Raw genomic sequence first — 16,515 nt, 5'->3', positions numbered from 1 at the left:
GTTGTTGACGTCATCTTAGGCAGTCCCTCAAGGTGACTTTCTTTCACACCGGGATTGTGGCTATTCAATGCTACTCGTGTTGAATAAGGGGCCTAACAGGTAATGCTCGGCTGTTTTTTACAAGGGGAAACTCTGCCCACCGGAACTGCCTGTTGTAGCGAGAGATCGGGACGCCATTTTTTAATGGCAACCCGATCTCCGAGGCCCACTAAAGAAAACCAATCTCCTCACAGCCCGAACACAAAATGGGAGGGTCCCACTAACGTCCATGGTGGGCAACCCCAGCCCAATGACTCGTGCATAAAAAATGCCATCTTGCCACCTTGGCATTGCCAACCTGGCACCATTGCAGTGCCCCACCAGCTGGCAGTGCCAGGATGGCACCTGGATGACAATGCCTGGCACTTCTCAGTCTGTGGCACCGCTAGGGTGCTAGGCTGAGGCTGGCACTGCCAGGGTACCCAGGCTGGCACCAGAAGTGCAAGGGCACTGCTGCCCAAAGGGCATGCAGCTGGGGGCCTCCGATCCCCTTGGAGACCCCCACGAGTGCCGCTCTGTCTAGTCGCCGTTTGTGGGGACCAGTGCTAAACAGCACTCGCCCAAGGTCCCCAAGGCAAAGGGATTGAATCCCAAAGCCTCAGGCACTTTTGTAATCTGCACATCAGAGTGAGGTTTACTGGCTCACTCTAATGTGCAGATTTGCCAAAAAGTGATCTCATCCATTGTGGGCGGGGTTCTCCTTGCAACGTCTCGCGAGATTGTGTTGCGCGCCGGGTGGATCCCGGGAGCGGGGTCTCCCGGTTTCACTGGCCACGTTGCGCCGCAGCGAGATGGTTTTCTGGCGCAGCGTGGCTGGAAGATCGCGCCCGTAGTGTTTAATGAAGTGGGTGGGGGAGGGTTGGAACGTCTGATTTTGGTCCGCAACTTCTGTTTCCGCTTGGGCCTGCCAAAGATGCTCAAAATGGTTGAAATCTTCGCAGATGTTTCTTCTCCAGTCTGAGCGGTCTCGAGGAAGAGATTCCCATGGATTGGTGGGAATGGTGCATTTTCTCAGGGAGGGTTCGAGAACATCCCTGAAACATTTCCTGTGCTCTCCTGGTAACCGCTTGCCGGACAAAAGCTCAGAATAGCGAGGATTCTTTGGGAGCCTTGTCTCAGGCTTACCGATGATGTGGTCCATCCAACAGGCCATTGATTAACCAGTGCCTCACTGTTGGGAATGTTGGCCTGAGAGGACATTGTTCTTGGAGCTTGCAGGATTTTGCAGAGGCATTGCTGGTGAAACCTCGCCAGGGATTTAAACATAGGGCAGCACGGTAGCACAGTGGTTAGCACTGTGGCTTCATAGTGCCAGGATCGCAGGTTCGATTCCCGGCTGGGTCACTGTCTGTGCGGAGTCTGCACATTCTCCCTGTGTCTGTGTGGGCTTCCTCCGGGTGCTCCGGTTTCCTCCCACAAGTCCCAAAAGACGTGCTGTAAAGTAATTTGGACATTCTGAATTCTCCCTCTGTGTACCCGAACAGGCGCCGGAAAGTGGCGACTAGGGGCTTTCACAGTAACTTCATTGCAATGTAAGCCAAGCCTACTTGTGACAATAAAGATTATTAATTAAGGTGTCTGTTGCATGTTGGCCATGTCACTAACATATACAAGAGAGCAGGTAGCACTAAGCCCTGTAGACCATAGAATTTACAGTGCAGAAGGAGGGCATTCGACCCTTCGAGTCTGCACCGGCCCTTGTAAATAGCACCCCACTTAAGTCCACACCTGTAACCCAGTAACCCCACCTAACCTTTTTGGACCCTAAGGGCAATTTAGCATGGCCAATCCACCTAACCTGCACATCTTTGGACTGTGGGAGGAAACCGGAGCACCCGGAGGAAACCCACACACACACGGGAGAATGTACAGACTCCGCACATACAGTGACCCTAGCCGGGAATCGAACCTGGGACCCTGGAGCTGTGAAGCATCTGTGCTAACCACTGTGCTACCGTGCTGCCCGATGACCTTGGTGCCAGTCTTTGATTTACGAGCATACAAATTAGGAGCAAGAGTAGACCACTCGGGCCCTTGAGCTTGCCCATCATTCAATGAGGTCATGGCTGATCTAATTTTAACCTCAACTCCACACTTTCACCTACCCCCAATAACTTTACACCCCTTCGCTTATCAAAAAGCTACCTAGCTCTGCCTTAAAAAGTCCGCCTTTTGAGGAAGAGAGTTCTGGAGACTCACGTCCCTCAAGAGAAATTTTCTTTCCTCATCAAACACTACCTCAGACGGCCGGAAGCTGTGCTGGCACACTGGTGGTGATGTTAGGCTTCATCGCTGATGTCTTCCCTCACTGAGAGGCGGCTCCCAAGATATAAGAAATGATCCATGTTGTTTGACGTGGATCATGATAGTTGGGGGAGGGAGCAGTGTGGCACAGTGGGAGCAGACTGGTAGAGGACCTTTTGCCTTTGGGGCGTTTAGCCTCAGGCCATCCTTTCATATGTCTCGGTGAATACTTCAGTTATAGTTTGAAGCTGGGTGTGCACATACACAAGTGCCATCAACATACCGCAGCTCAATGGCAGCGGTTGGGATGATCCTGGTGCTGGACTGGAGGTGGCCTAGGTTGAGTAGTTTCCCGCTCGTCCCGTAGTGAAGCTCCATGCCAGCGGGGAGCTTCATGGTGATGGTGTGGAATGTGGCTACGAGGAAGATGGAAAAGAGCGTTGGTACGATGACACAGTCTTGCTTGACCCCAGTTTGCACTCGTATTGTTGCAAATCTGCTGATAAGAATCACAGCTTGCATGTCATAAAGCAGCAGGCGGTGATCGATTTCTGCCCGCAGCCAACTTTTAGGAGAACATTCGATAATCCCTCTCAGCTGATAGACTCAAGGTCTTCTGTGAAGATGAAGACGGTCATTAGTGACTCATGCTGCTCTGCATTTTTCTTGGACTTGTTTTGCTGTGAAGATTATGTCAACTATACCTCATGGTGGACGGAATCTGCACTGTGACTCCAGTAAGAGTTCAACAGCCACAAGGAGGAGGCAATTGAGAAGCGTTTTGCAATGACTTTCCCCAATGGCAGACAGCAGAGATACCCCGCAATTGGTCTTGTCATCTTTCTTGAAGATGATCACAATTACGGTATCTCGGAGATCCCCTGGCAGGCTCTCCTCATTCCAGATAACGGGGATGAGGTCATTTATTTGTGTCAAGAGCGCTTCTCCATTGTACTTTGGTATTTTGGCCGTGATTCTATCTGCGTTGGCGGCCTTTTGCTTCTTAACTGTTGATTGGCATTTTCCAACTTGTCAGGCTGGGTTTGTGCTGAGGTGATGGAAGATAGTAATCTGTGGAATGTTATCGAGGGTACTCATGTTGAGGACAGAATCTCGTTCGAGGAGATCCTTGAAGTGCTCTTTCCGATGAGCACTGACTGCCTCTCTGTCCTCGATAAGCGCCATCCTTAGCTCTCAGCGGGGTAGGTCCTTGGGTGTTAATGGTCCTACCTGAACTGAAGACTCCACACATATCGTCGCTGTTGTTTTATTTCAAGTTGCTTTATTTCCCACTCTCTTTCAACCCATCATCTGTTCTTTTGGTCATGGGTTTTCTGCTGTTGCTGCTGTTTTGGGCTAGAATGATGGAGATAGCCCAGATTAGGTGATGGTGGTAATCACCTGGATGATGGTTGATGGAGACAGATGCCTGGATTAGGTGATGGTTGGTCCAGCAACCATTAGCCCCTGTCAGGACACGGGTGATATCCTCGTGCCGCTAGGCTTGGACAATGACATAGTCAATCGGATGCTCATATTTGTAGCGAAGGTGTTGCCATGAGGTCTTGTATTTTTATCTCTGATGTTCATTACGGTCATCATTGGGGTGGCACGGTGTCACAGTGGTTATCACTGACAGCGCCAGGGACCCGGGTTCGATTAACCTCCGGTGACTGTCTGTGTGGAGTTTGCACATTCTCCCCGTGTCTGAGTGGGTTTCCTCCGGGTGCTCCGGTTTCCTCCCAAAGATGTGCAGGTTAGGGGGATTGGCCATGCTAAATTGCCCCTTAGTATCCAAAAAAGGTTGGGTGGCGTTATGGGGTTGCTGGGGTAGGACACGAGAATGGGACTGGGTGGGGCGCTCTTTGGGATTAGGGACAAATGATCAAGGCTGGATTGGAATTCCTCTTTCGTCTCATCTGTAACTTTTAGGATTGGGGAGTACGTGCCGATGACTCTTTCTGGGCTAGGATGAGTCAAAGGGACATACGACATACGTTATTCCCACAAGGGAGCTCGCTTGGACAGTCAACTAGTTTGTCTACATGGCAAAGCCAACACCATGGAGAAGGTGTTCTTCTGATTTACCTTTCTAGAAGAGGTTTTCGACACCAAATTGTCCCTGAGCTAACTTTCTCCTGTCCAGGCATCTCACTCAGGGGAGTGATATCGGTGTGGTGGCGCTGGACTTCCTGAGCTATGGGAGCGCTGCAACATTCTGGTCTGTCGCTTCTGGGGTTTCCGATGAGAATCCTGGTGTTCAGGCCTCGAAATTGATTTTGAGGGAGTGGAAGACGCCAGTGTATGGATTCTTTTAGCGTGAGTTGCCGTTACACATCAACTATCACATGATCCTGACAGAGCACGATCTTTGTCCAATGGCAGGAATAGCCAAGATGATTGAAGACCAGGTTCCGTTGTACAGACGGGGGACTAACAAACACAAATGCTGCCCTGAACAACACCCCGCCATCCTGGAGGCCCGCAGTCCAGCTTGTGAGTGGATATCAGGGATATAAGCGGAGTCCGAACCTACACTCCTGTGGCATCATTCCCGCCTGGGCCTCTGAATCTAGCACCTCACATTCACTCAACCCTCACTCCCTCAAACCTCACTCCCTGAACTCTCACTCCCTCAAACCTCACTCCCTCAAACCTTACTCCCTCAAGCCTCCCTCCCTCAAGCCTCACTCCCTCAAGCCTCAATCCTTCAACCCTCACTCCCTCAAACCTACCTCCCTCAAACCTCCCTCCCTCAAACCTCCCTCCCTCAAACCTCACTCCCTCAAACCTCACTCCCACAACCACCGCTTATTCACTCAGCGCTCTAATGAATTCTGGTATGCCTGCTTGTGAGTGGAATGTGGGTGGGTCCGGCTTCTCCTTGTGATCTCCCCACTCTCCCCGGTTTCTCTCCTGTGATCTCCCCGCTCTCCCGGCTTCTCCCTGCAATCTCCCCACTCTCCCCGGCTTCTCTCCTGTAACCTCCCTGGCTCTCCACAGCCTTTGGCTCTCCCAGAGTCTTCCGACTCGAGCTTCCCGCTCTCCCACGCTTCTCCCCAGCTATTCCTGCTCTCATCAGTGCATGCCCACATTTGTACACCGATAGGTCTCTGACCTCATGCACATCTCCACTGACACACAGATCAGTTAGCATATAGAACCATAGAAAGGTTGCTGCATAGAAGTAGGTCAGTAGGCCTATCTTGCACCCAGTCCGTAGCCCTGTAGCTTACAGCACGTAAGGTGCAGATCCAGGTACTTTTTAAAAGAGTTTAGGGTCTCTGCCTTCACCACCAACACAGACTGAATTACACACACCCACTACCATCTGCATAAAAACGTTCATTCTCATGTCCCCTCTACACCTTTTAAAAAAAACTATTTTATTGAGGTATTTTAGGCATATAGAAAAAGTGACATTGGTACAGTACAAAAAAAAAAGACGTTAAGACACAAATTACAAATTAAACATTGTGCAAACCACGGCTCTGCTCACGCACGGACCTGCCTCAATATCACCCTATTCTACTCTGCTCTACCCTTGCCCCCCCCCCGCTGACGCTTACTCCTCCTGTCAATAAATGGCTGCCACCTTCGGGCGAACCCTAGTAGCGAACCTCTCTCGGCCAAGAAAGCTCGCCATGGCCGATAGCCATACCTAAGCCCACGGGGGCTTTGAGTCCCTCCATGCTAACAGTATTCGTCGCCGGGCTACCAGGGAAGCAAAGGCCAGAACGTCGGCCTCTCTCTCTTCCTGGACTCCCGGGTCCTCCGAAACCCCAAAGATTGCCACCTCCAGGCTCATTACCACCCCAGTTTTCAATAGCCGGGACATGACATCTGCGAATCCCTGCCAATACCCACTGAGTTTAGGGCACGACCAGAACATCCCTCTACACCTTTTGTCACTTATATGTTCCCTGGTTCTAGAATTATCCACCAAGGAAAACAATTTTTTTCCTGTCCACTCTATCACTTCCCCTAATAATTTTGTACACCTCAATTAAGTCACACCTCAGCCTTCTGTGTTCCGAGGAAAATAGCCCCAAACTAGCCAATCTCTCCTCTTAGCTACACTTTTCTAGCCCTGGCAACATTCTTGTAAACCTTCTCTGCACTCTCTCCAGAATAATTATGTCCTTAATGTAATGTGGGGACCAGAACTGCACACAATACTCCCGTTGTGGCCTCATCCGTGTTTTATAGAATTCCAACATTATGGTCTAGATTCTTCAAAAATGGGGCTATGTCCCCAAGCCGGAGTAAAAACGCTGGTGTTTCACTCCCCAATTTCCTGCAAAAAATAAACGGCTATTCACCTACCTGCCGGGAGCTTCACGCACCTTTGGTTGTGGATACACGCCCCTGCACTTCCGGTTTTGAGTCCGCGCATGCACACGGTGGTGGCCTCCAGCGACCACACCGAGCGCCATGGCGGACTCGGACGGTGGACCAAGATCAAGAAACAAGGCCCCCCCCCGATCGGATGCGCGCCGCTGCATCAGACATTCCCTGTAGTGTGACCTGCCCCTTTTTTATCTCTAAGCTCAACTCATAAAACCTCGTTTGTTGACCCGTTTCGTATATCATCCATTCTCACAACTGGAATTGATTCTTTAACAATTAGTGTTCCTCCCCATCCTTTTTCATAGCCCACTCTATCGTGTCTGCACTAGGGAGCTGCCAATTTTGCCCCTCCTTTAGCCAGGATTTTGTTATTGCAATGACATCCTGCTCCGTGAGTCTACCTGTGCCTTTGACACGTCTACCTTGTTTGTAATACTCCTTGCATTGAAGTATAAAGAGTTTAACCCCCCATTTTCCCTTGCTGGACACTTTTTAAACTTTTCTTCTCTTGTACTTCCAAGTCTATCGCTAGATTGTCTGCATCACAGGCTAATGTTCTAACTCCATTTTCTTGATCTGAATTTAACCTATCTGATCCTACTCCTGGGATAATAATATCTATATATATATATACACATACATGTCCACTAACACAGTGTTTTTCAAAGGGGAGGTCGCAACCTGTGGGTGGGTCGCAGGTGTTGAAAAATGGGTCACCAAAAAAGATCCCCAGTGATCGGCTGACCTTATTTCCCCGTTTTCTCGCTGGGTAAACTTTTGTGCCCTGAACTGATCCTGTTCAAAAAAAAAAGTGGTCATTTAATACCGAACCAAAATACAAATACAGTGGGCTGGATTCTCCGGTCCACTAGCCATATTTTCCTGGGCACCGTATCCTTGCTGGCAGCAGGATTCTCTGTTCCTGCCACCTGCTAATGGGATTTCCCATTGTGGCCACCCCAATCCGCCGGGAAACCTGCGGGCGTAGGTGCGCTGCCGGCGCAACAGAGAATCCCGCCAGCGGAGAATTCAGCCATATGTATCATTATGAAGTTGAATATTTGGAATGGTTGTAGGATTAATTCTGGTTTAGCGTTGCATATAGGTCTGGCCCTGTTCGTGTTATAGCGCACATTTTGTAGCAGGTGGTATTACATTGAGGACCTCTCAGGTGATGATATAACCAGAATGAGGACTGCCTCATACAATTAATGATAATCTTTATTAGTGTCACAAGTAGGCTATTATTAACACTACAACAAAGTTACTGTGAAAATCCCCTAGTCGCCACACTCCGGCGCCCGTTCGGGGGCATTGAAGGAGAATTCATCAGAATGTCCAATTCATCTAACTTGTGGGACTTGTGGGAGCTAACCGGAGGAAACCCACGCATACATGGGGAGAACGTGCAGACTCCGCGCAGACAGTGATCCAGGCCGGGAATCGAACCCGGATCCCAGGCGCTGTGAAACAACAGTGCTAACCACTATGCTACCATGCCGCCCGATTCAAGTCACACGCACATCATGAAAGGGATCAGTGTTTGGACCTCAGCTATTCACAATATACATCAATGATTTGGATGAGAGAACCAAAAGTAAAATGTCCAAGTTTGCTGATGAAACACAACTTAGTGGGAACATGAGTGGTGAGGACGACGTTAAGAGACTTCAAAGTAATTCAGACAATTCGAATGAGTGGGCAAATATATGGCTGCTGCAGTATAACCTGGATAAATGTGAAGCCATTCTCTTTGGATGGAAAAACCGAGTGGCTGAATTTTATTTAAATGGTGATATATTGGGAAATGTTGACGTACAAAGAGACCTGGGTGTCTTTGTGCACCAGTCACTGAGAGCAAACAAGCAGGTACAGCAAGCAATTAGGAAGGCAAATGGTGTGTTGGTCTTCATTGCAAGAGGACTTGAGTACAGGAGCAAGGATGTCTTACTGCAGCTGTTTTTGTGAGACAGGGTTTTTGTGAATCCTCACCTGGAGTATTGTGTGCAATTTTGGTGTCCATATCTAAGGACAGATATACTTAGGACTGAGATGAGGAGAAATGTCTTTACACAGAGGATGGTGAGCCTCTGGCATTCCCTACCACAGAAAGCTGCAGAGGTCAAATCATTGAATATTCTTAAGAAGGAAATAGATTTCTAGACTCTAAAGGTGTCTGGGGAGAGTGGGGGAAGTATGGTATTGAGATGGAGGATCAGCTGATACCATTTTGAATGGAGGAGCAGGCTCGAAGGGCCTAATGGACTACTCCTGCTCCTATTTTCTGTATCTCTGTGTTTATCCACGGATAATTATCCACTTGTTATTTGAAGGCCTCGTGAATCTGCGTCCACCACACTCTCAGGCAACGCATTTCAGTTTCGAACCACATTCGCTGTAAAACTGTTTGTCCTCATATCATGATGTTGCTTTTCCCAATCATTTAAATTGGACTCCGTTGGCTCTTCATCCTTTCCCTCACTTCCTTGCTCCCAAAAAAGCACGTCTGTTGGCCCATGAAGCACAAGTTAGAACTTATGATGGAGGTCTCTCCATTTGCTTGAATGTGCGACTCCCATAGTCTGGCTGTTGTATGATCAATCTACAAGTTCCTCTGCAGCAACTTGCCAAGACTTTGTCCATTGTCCCAATCAAAACCTCAGCCTCTACTACTTTGAAGATATAAGTGGTAAAGGGCAACAGGTCCATGGGAACACCGCAACACCTCCCTTTCAAGTTATACACCTTCTTGCTTGGCACAATATTGGTTATTCCTTTACCATCGACCGGCCAAAAGCCTGGAAGTTCCTTCCTTACCAGTACCTGAGAGGTTCTGCACCACGTGGAGTGCAGCGGTTCATGAAGGAAGTCACTGTAACCTTATAAAGGGAATAAATGCCTTGAAGGGATGCCCATGTCCTGAATATGCTTAAAAGAAGACTTTTGAACAAAGCAAAGGTCATGAAATCCTGATAGGATAAGTGGTTACAATCCTCAAGCCCTCCACATGATTTGAGTGACAGCTTGAATGTAGGACACTTCCACGAATGGTACCTGCTCAGATGCATAGACGTAATTGAAAGCTTTCTCTAAAAGATGGGCAGCACAAATATTCCATCAAAGCTGAGGGTTTTGAGACAAGCTCAGGCTTTTCAAGGAATGTACTAAAATATTTAAAAGGTAATGCAGCGAGTACATTTAGACATGTCACTATATTTAGAAAAAAATAATAATTTGGTTAATAGATTTCAACAAGATGTGGACGCTTCTGGAAATCGAAACCAAGGAAGCATAAATGTAAGATAGTGAATAGGGAATTCAGGAGAAATTCTTTAAAATGGTGAAGCTGAGTCGGTGTGTGGAATAGTATCGATGCATTTGATAGGAAGCGAGATAAGCATTTGAAGAGAGAAAGGAAGAGAAGGAGATGGGGTAGAGTGAGTTTAAATCGGAGGGAGGAGGCTGCAATTAATGCCAGTAGAAATACAATATCTGGTTTAGCACACTGGGCTAAATCGCTGGCTTTTAAAGCAGACCAAGGCAGGCCAGCAGCATGGTTCAATTCCCATACCAGCCTCCTTGAAAAAGCGCCGGAATGTGGCGACTAGGGGCTTTTCACAGTAACTTCATTTGAAGCCTACTTGTGACAATAAACGATTTTCATTTCACATCAAATGAGTAGAGATTGAACACTGTTCAAAACTTGCTTATGAGAAGTTAAAGCAGAGAATGCCCAGTGCCTGTCTTAACTCCTTTAGTTCTATTCACAACTCAATTAAATCACCTATTGATTCCTGAATGGCAAGGATGTCTCCTTTCCACATTCCCAATTATCATAGAATTTACAGAGCAGAAGGAGGCCATTCAGCCCATCGAGTCTGCACCGGCTCTTGGAAAGAGCACCCTACCCAAGGTCAACACCGCCACCCTATCCCCATAACCCAGTAACCCCACCCAACACTAAGGGCAATTTTGGACACTAAGGGCAATTTATCACGGCCAATCTACCTAACCCGCACATCTTTGGACTGTGGGAGGAAACCGGAGCACCCGGAGGAAACCCACGCACACACGGGGAGGATGTGCAGACTCCGCACAGACAGTGACCCAAGCCAGAATCGAACCTGGGACCCTGGAGCTGTGAAGCAATTGTGCTATCCACAAGGCTACCGTGCTGCCCCAATTCCTCTGCCCTTCCATACTAAACTGACTTACTGATATGTTTACATATGAAACTACCCATAGAAGCATTCTATTTTTAGCACATATACCTAGGCAACAACCCAACCAGCAGAGGAATGAGAAAAGACCATTTAAATCCTCAACCCTGTATCTAAACCTCTGCATTAAAGTGCATTTTTAAAAGTCCCTTCACTCCATGCGGCGTTTACAGTGATGCCACAGAAATATTTGATGATGTTTATTAGAACACGGTCACATCTTATAATAAAGAGATACAGTTTGACTCCAAAATCTCTTGAGCTTCTTTTTTTTGAAACAGGAACAGGAGTCGGCAGTTTTGCCCTCCCAAGCCTGCTCTGCTATTCAATAGCATTATGGCTGACCTGACATTCCTCACGTCTACGTTCCTGCCCTTTCCCTGTAACCCTTCATTCCCTTCCTTATCAAGGATCTATCTATCTCAGCCTTGTCAAATACATCGATCTACTTGAAATAAGAAAGAAAGGTTTGCATTTGCATAGCACCCTTCACAACCTCAGGACATTCCAAGTGTTTGCCAACCAATTCTGTCATTTTTGAAGTGCACTTAGAATATTTTAAATCCACCTTATTGGGCATACAGAGCCTTGAGTTAACCTCTGATCCAAAAGACGATTTAACCAGAAATAAATCTATGTTCCAATCTCCTCCCCCCCACTTTCAGGCTCTCCCCCCCTGATTATGAACCCCCCTCCCCACAGAGGAATGCCCCCTCACCTCCCCTCCACCTGGTAAGGCCTCCTCCAGGCCCGATCCCTAGCAGTGCCAACATGCCGCCTGGGCACTGTGGCTGGGTGCCCAGGTGCCAGAGGGAGTTCCAGGGTGCTACCCTGCTGTGTCCCCGACCACCCGGGGGTCTCCAATAGCCTATGAGGCCCCCTAGGTGTCATTACGACTGGTCCACATTTGTGGAAACCAGTACTAAATGGTGCCCTGGCGAGGTCTCCTAGGCACGGCCGTTAGGTTCCGGGTGCCAGGATAATCCCGGCATTAGGCTCATTAAAATATGCTCATCTGGATCATGCCCAGTGTGAGTGAGACCCAGATAGCGACATCTCGTGAGACTACGTTAAATCTCACGAGACATTTAGAGCGCCGCAAATTTCATGAGAGGCGACGAGGCTGTTAAATCACGTCCAGGGTATCTGAATGTGCAGCAGTACCTCAGTCCTGCACTAGAATGGGACCTGAACACACAGAAGTTGCCAGCGTAGCTACAACTGACCGTGTATTTGAATTCAACACGCTGAAGAATTTTCATTTTATCTTCGTCCTTCATATCCCAGATTCCATACCTTCTCATAATACTGGAGCTCGTAGTCCAGGATGACTCCATTGGGCTGGTCAGGCTGAGACCAGGATAGCGTTACGCTGTCCACTGTACGACTCACTTGGTGCATAAATGAAACTGCAGATGGAGCTGTAAGAGAGCGCGAACAGGTGAACAAAGCAGCGAAACAAACATACACACTCTCTCTGATACAAACACACCAACAGACACATGCATTTGTATTCTCACAGACCACCCACACACAACACTATCATGGACAGACACACACGCACACACACACAACATGCAGGCAATAACTCACGCACTCACTCTGTTGTAATGAATGGCAGTTAAAATAATACTTTGTCAACGGCACTCATTTCAATGCTGCACAACCTCTCGCCCTGTGACCCCAAAGTGCAAACCCAATTAGACTGGTTCGGATCAGCACTGCTCTTTACTCAAATTCTAGTTATTATTATCTCATATTCTAGTTACTGTAATTGACACATTCTAGTTATTAACCCATATTCTAGTTACTGTTATTAACTCATATTCTAGTTATTGACTATTCTAGTTATTAACTCATATTCTAGTTCTTGTTATTAACTCATATTCTAGTTATTGACTCATATTCTAGTTATTAACTCATATTCTAGTTATTGACTTGTATTCTAGTTACTGTTATTGACTCATTCTAGTTATTAACTCATATTCTAGTTACTGTTATTAACTCATCATCTAGTTATTGACTCATATTCTAGTTACTGTTACTAACTCATATTCTAGTTATTGACTCATATTCTAGTTATTAACTCATATTCTAGTTACTGTTATGAATTCATATTCTAGTTATTGACACATATTCTAGTTACTATTGTTGACTCATTCTAGTTATTAACTCATATTCTAGTTACTGTTACTAACTCACATTTTAGCTGTTGACTCATATTCTAGTTACTGTTATTGACTCACTCTAGTTATTGACACATATTCTAGTTACTGTTATTGACTCATTCTAGTTATTAACTCATATAATAGTTACTATTACTAATTCATATTCTAGTTATTCACTCATATTCTAGTTACTGTTATTGACTCATTCTCGTTATTAACCCATATTCTAGTTACTGTTATTAACTCATATTTTAGTTGTTGACCCATATTCTAGTTACTGTTATTGACTCACTCTAGTTATTGACACATATTCTAGTTACTGTTATTAACTCATATTCTAGTTACTGTTATTAACTCATATTTTAGCTGTTGACTCATGTTCTAGTTACTGTTATTGACTCACTCTAGTTATTGACTCATATTCTAGTTAGTTATTAACTCATATTCTAGTTATTGACTCATATTCTAGTTATTGTTATTGACTCACTCTAGTTATGAACTCATATTCTAGTTACTGTTATGAACTCATATTCTAGTTATTGATTCATTCTAGTTACTGTTATTAACCCATATTTTAGCTGTTGACTCATATTCTAGTTACTGTTATTGACTCACTCTTGTTATTGACTCATATTCAAGTTACTGTTATTGACTCACTCTAATTATTGACTCATATTCTAGTTACTGTTATTAACTCATATTCTAGTTCCTGTTATTGACTCACTCTAGTTATTGACTCATATTCTAGTTACTGTTATTAACTCATGTTCTAGTTATTGACTCAGATTCTAGTTACTGTTATTGACTCATTCTAGTTATTAACCCATATTCTAGTCACTGTTATTAACTCATATCTTAGCTGTTGACTCATATTCTAGTTACTGTTATTAACTCATATTCTAGTTATGAAAACATATTCTACTCATTGCTATTTAGTCATATTTTTGTTATTGCCTCATATTCTCATTATTGTTATTAACTCATATTCTAGTTAGTGTTATTAAATCATATTCTAGTTATTAACTCATAGTCTAGTTATTGTTATTGACTCATATTCTTGCTGTTGACTCATATTCTAGTTACTGTTATTGACTCATTCTAGTTATTAACTCATATTCTAGTTACTGTTATTAACTCATATTCTGGTTATTAACCATATTCTAGTTACTGTTATTAACTCATTCTAGTTATTAACTCATATTCTAGCTGTTGACTCAAATTCTAGTTACTGTTATTGATTCATTCTAGTTATTAACTCATATTCTAGTTGCTGTTATTAATTCATATTCTAGTTATTGACTCATTCTAGTTACTGTTATTGACTCATTCTAGTTATTAACTCATATTCTAGTTACTGTTATTAACTCATATTCTAGTTATTGCTATTTAGTCATATTTGTGTTATTGCCTCATATTCTCATTATTAACTCATAATCTAGTTCGTGTTATTAACTGATATTCAAGTTATTAACTCAGATTCTCATTACTGTTATTAACTCATATTCTAGTTCTAAACTCATATTCTAGTTATTGCTATTAAGTCTTGTTATTCTTGTTATCACCTCATATTCTCATTATTGTTATTAACTCATATTCTAGCTGTTGACTCATATTCTGGTTACTGTTATATTAGCTCATTCTAGTTATTGACTCACATTATAGTTGTTAACTCATATTCTAGTTACTGTTATTAACTCATAGATAATTAAAGAGGCTTTTAGATTAATTAAACTAAATTAAAGATATTTTGGGAGATTGTGGGACCTGAGAACTAAATTGAAAGCTGAGGTCTGTAAGGTCCCATGAAAACCAGTAGATGGCGTAGTGTGTCTGAGCAAGTGCAGGCACCCACATCTGCTCCGTCGTGGAATTCCGGTTACTGAGACCATTGTCCCTCCCCAAACACACCTCAAACAGTCTGCCAAATTCCCAAAGTTGCACATTAGGGACTGGGCCCCAAATGCACAAAATCTTTCAAATAAGAAACCATTTAGTATTCGAGGTAGATAATGCGTTACTGAAGAAAAATATAGGTCCCTTACACAACGGAACCAGAGAATTTATAATAGAGAACACGGAAATGGCAGAGCAATTAGACAACCAATTTAGTTCTGTCCTCACAGAGGAAGACACAAATAACTTCCCAGAAATGCGAAAGAATCTAGGGTTTAGTGCGAAGGGGGAATTGAAGGAAATTAGTTTTATCCAAAAAATAGATTTGGAGAAATTAATGGGGCTTTAAACCCTATAAAACCCCAGGGCCTGATTACATACATCCCAGAGTATTAAAGGAGGTGACCACGGAAATAGTCTTGGCTGCTATCTGTCGGTTCCGGAATAGTCCGACAGATTGGACGGTGGCAAATGTAACTTCTCTATTTAAAAAAGGGAGGGAGAAAAGAGGGAATTACAGACTGGTTAGCCCAACATCAGTAGTCGGGAAAATGCTGGAATCTATTGGAAAGGATGTGATAACAGTACACATAGAAAATATCAACGGGATTAGACAAAGCCAGCATGGATTTATGAAAAGGAAATTAGGGCAGAACCTTACCATATTTGTTCAAAGTGCCGGTTCCAGTGAGAAAACCGGTGAGAATTATTAGATCCGCGGTGAGCAGCCATGCATTAACAGCAGTTTAGGGAAAGCACAAAGAGGTTTATTACTGGATACAGCCAAACACCACCACTCCTACCCCGCTCTGCACCCAGGTCGGGGTTTTTATACTAGAGGGACCCCTGTTAAGGGGAAGCCGCGCCCCGTTACCGGGGATGTTCATATTCCCCGGAGGGCACGGAAAAACCCGATGATTCCTATCCCAGAACCTCCGCTGGGTTTATAACAAGAATCAAACTTTTTCTTTATTTGATTCAAACCGTGCTTGTGGTGGATTGCCTTTGATACGCCGCCCCGGGGAAATCTTCATCTCTGTAATAGTGGGACGCTCATTTTAAACGTTTCCTCAACACTTTTTCCAAGTCCAATCGGTACCAGAAAGACAGCACTACGTTTTACAGAGGGAGCCCTCAGCAGATTTCTGGATGGTGGTGGGAAAGAAACCCCCACGATCAGGAGATGTCCATCCAGCAAAGTGCCCAACCCCGCCTTAGAGGCTGTGGCCACAATTGTGAGCACTCACTCACTCCAAAAGAGGATGGGGCTGCAGTCCCAGAAAATGAATGACCTTCTTCAGGCAACCAGGGGAAGCCTGCCTCCTCATGTTTCCCTCAGTACTCCTTAACACAGTCCTCACATCTCCATGGTAATGTGACTCCCACCCATCTCACGGAGTCACAACACTTGTTATGCACCCCCCACCTCAATAATCCCCCCAATAGCTCCAGTACCCAACTTGTGCCTGCTCCCACTCATCTCCCATGCTTGCCGCACTTCATTCCCATCTGACAGGCCACGACTCCCACCTATACTCTTCCCATCTGTCCCAATGCAGGACAAACTCTAGCACAACAGGAGTGAGTGGGCACAGCCGGCC

At 45.3% G+C, this 16,515-nt stretch overlaps 1 protein-coding gene across 2 annotated transcripts in view; it reads right to left on the bottom strand.

The window, feature by feature from the left end:
- The window catches only part of LOC140392858 (ephrin type-B receptor 2), a 1,067,684-nt gene that overhangs the window by 255,184 nt on the left and 795,985 nt on the right, over nucleotides 1-16,515 (bottom strand). For both annotated transcript variants that reach the window (XM_072478598.1, XM_072478599.1), the window contains exon 6: nucleotides 12,150-12,274. In XM_072478598.1, the coding sequence (XP_072334699.1) occupies nucleotides 12,150-12,274 (125 nt within the window). The remainder of the gene's footprint in view (nucleotides 1-12,149; nucleotides 12,275-16,515) is intronic.

The sequence above is a fragment of the Scyliorhinus torazame genome, chromosome 16 (assembly GCF_047496885.1).
Source record: "Scyliorhinus torazame isolate Kashiwa2021f chromosome 16, sScyTor2.1, whole genome shotgun sequence".
NCBI lineage: Eukaryota > Metazoa > Chordata > Chondrichthyes > Carcharhiniformes > Scyliorhinidae > Scyliorhinus > Scyliorhinus torazame.
This window is presented reverse-complemented; position numbering and strand designations above follow the sequence as displayed.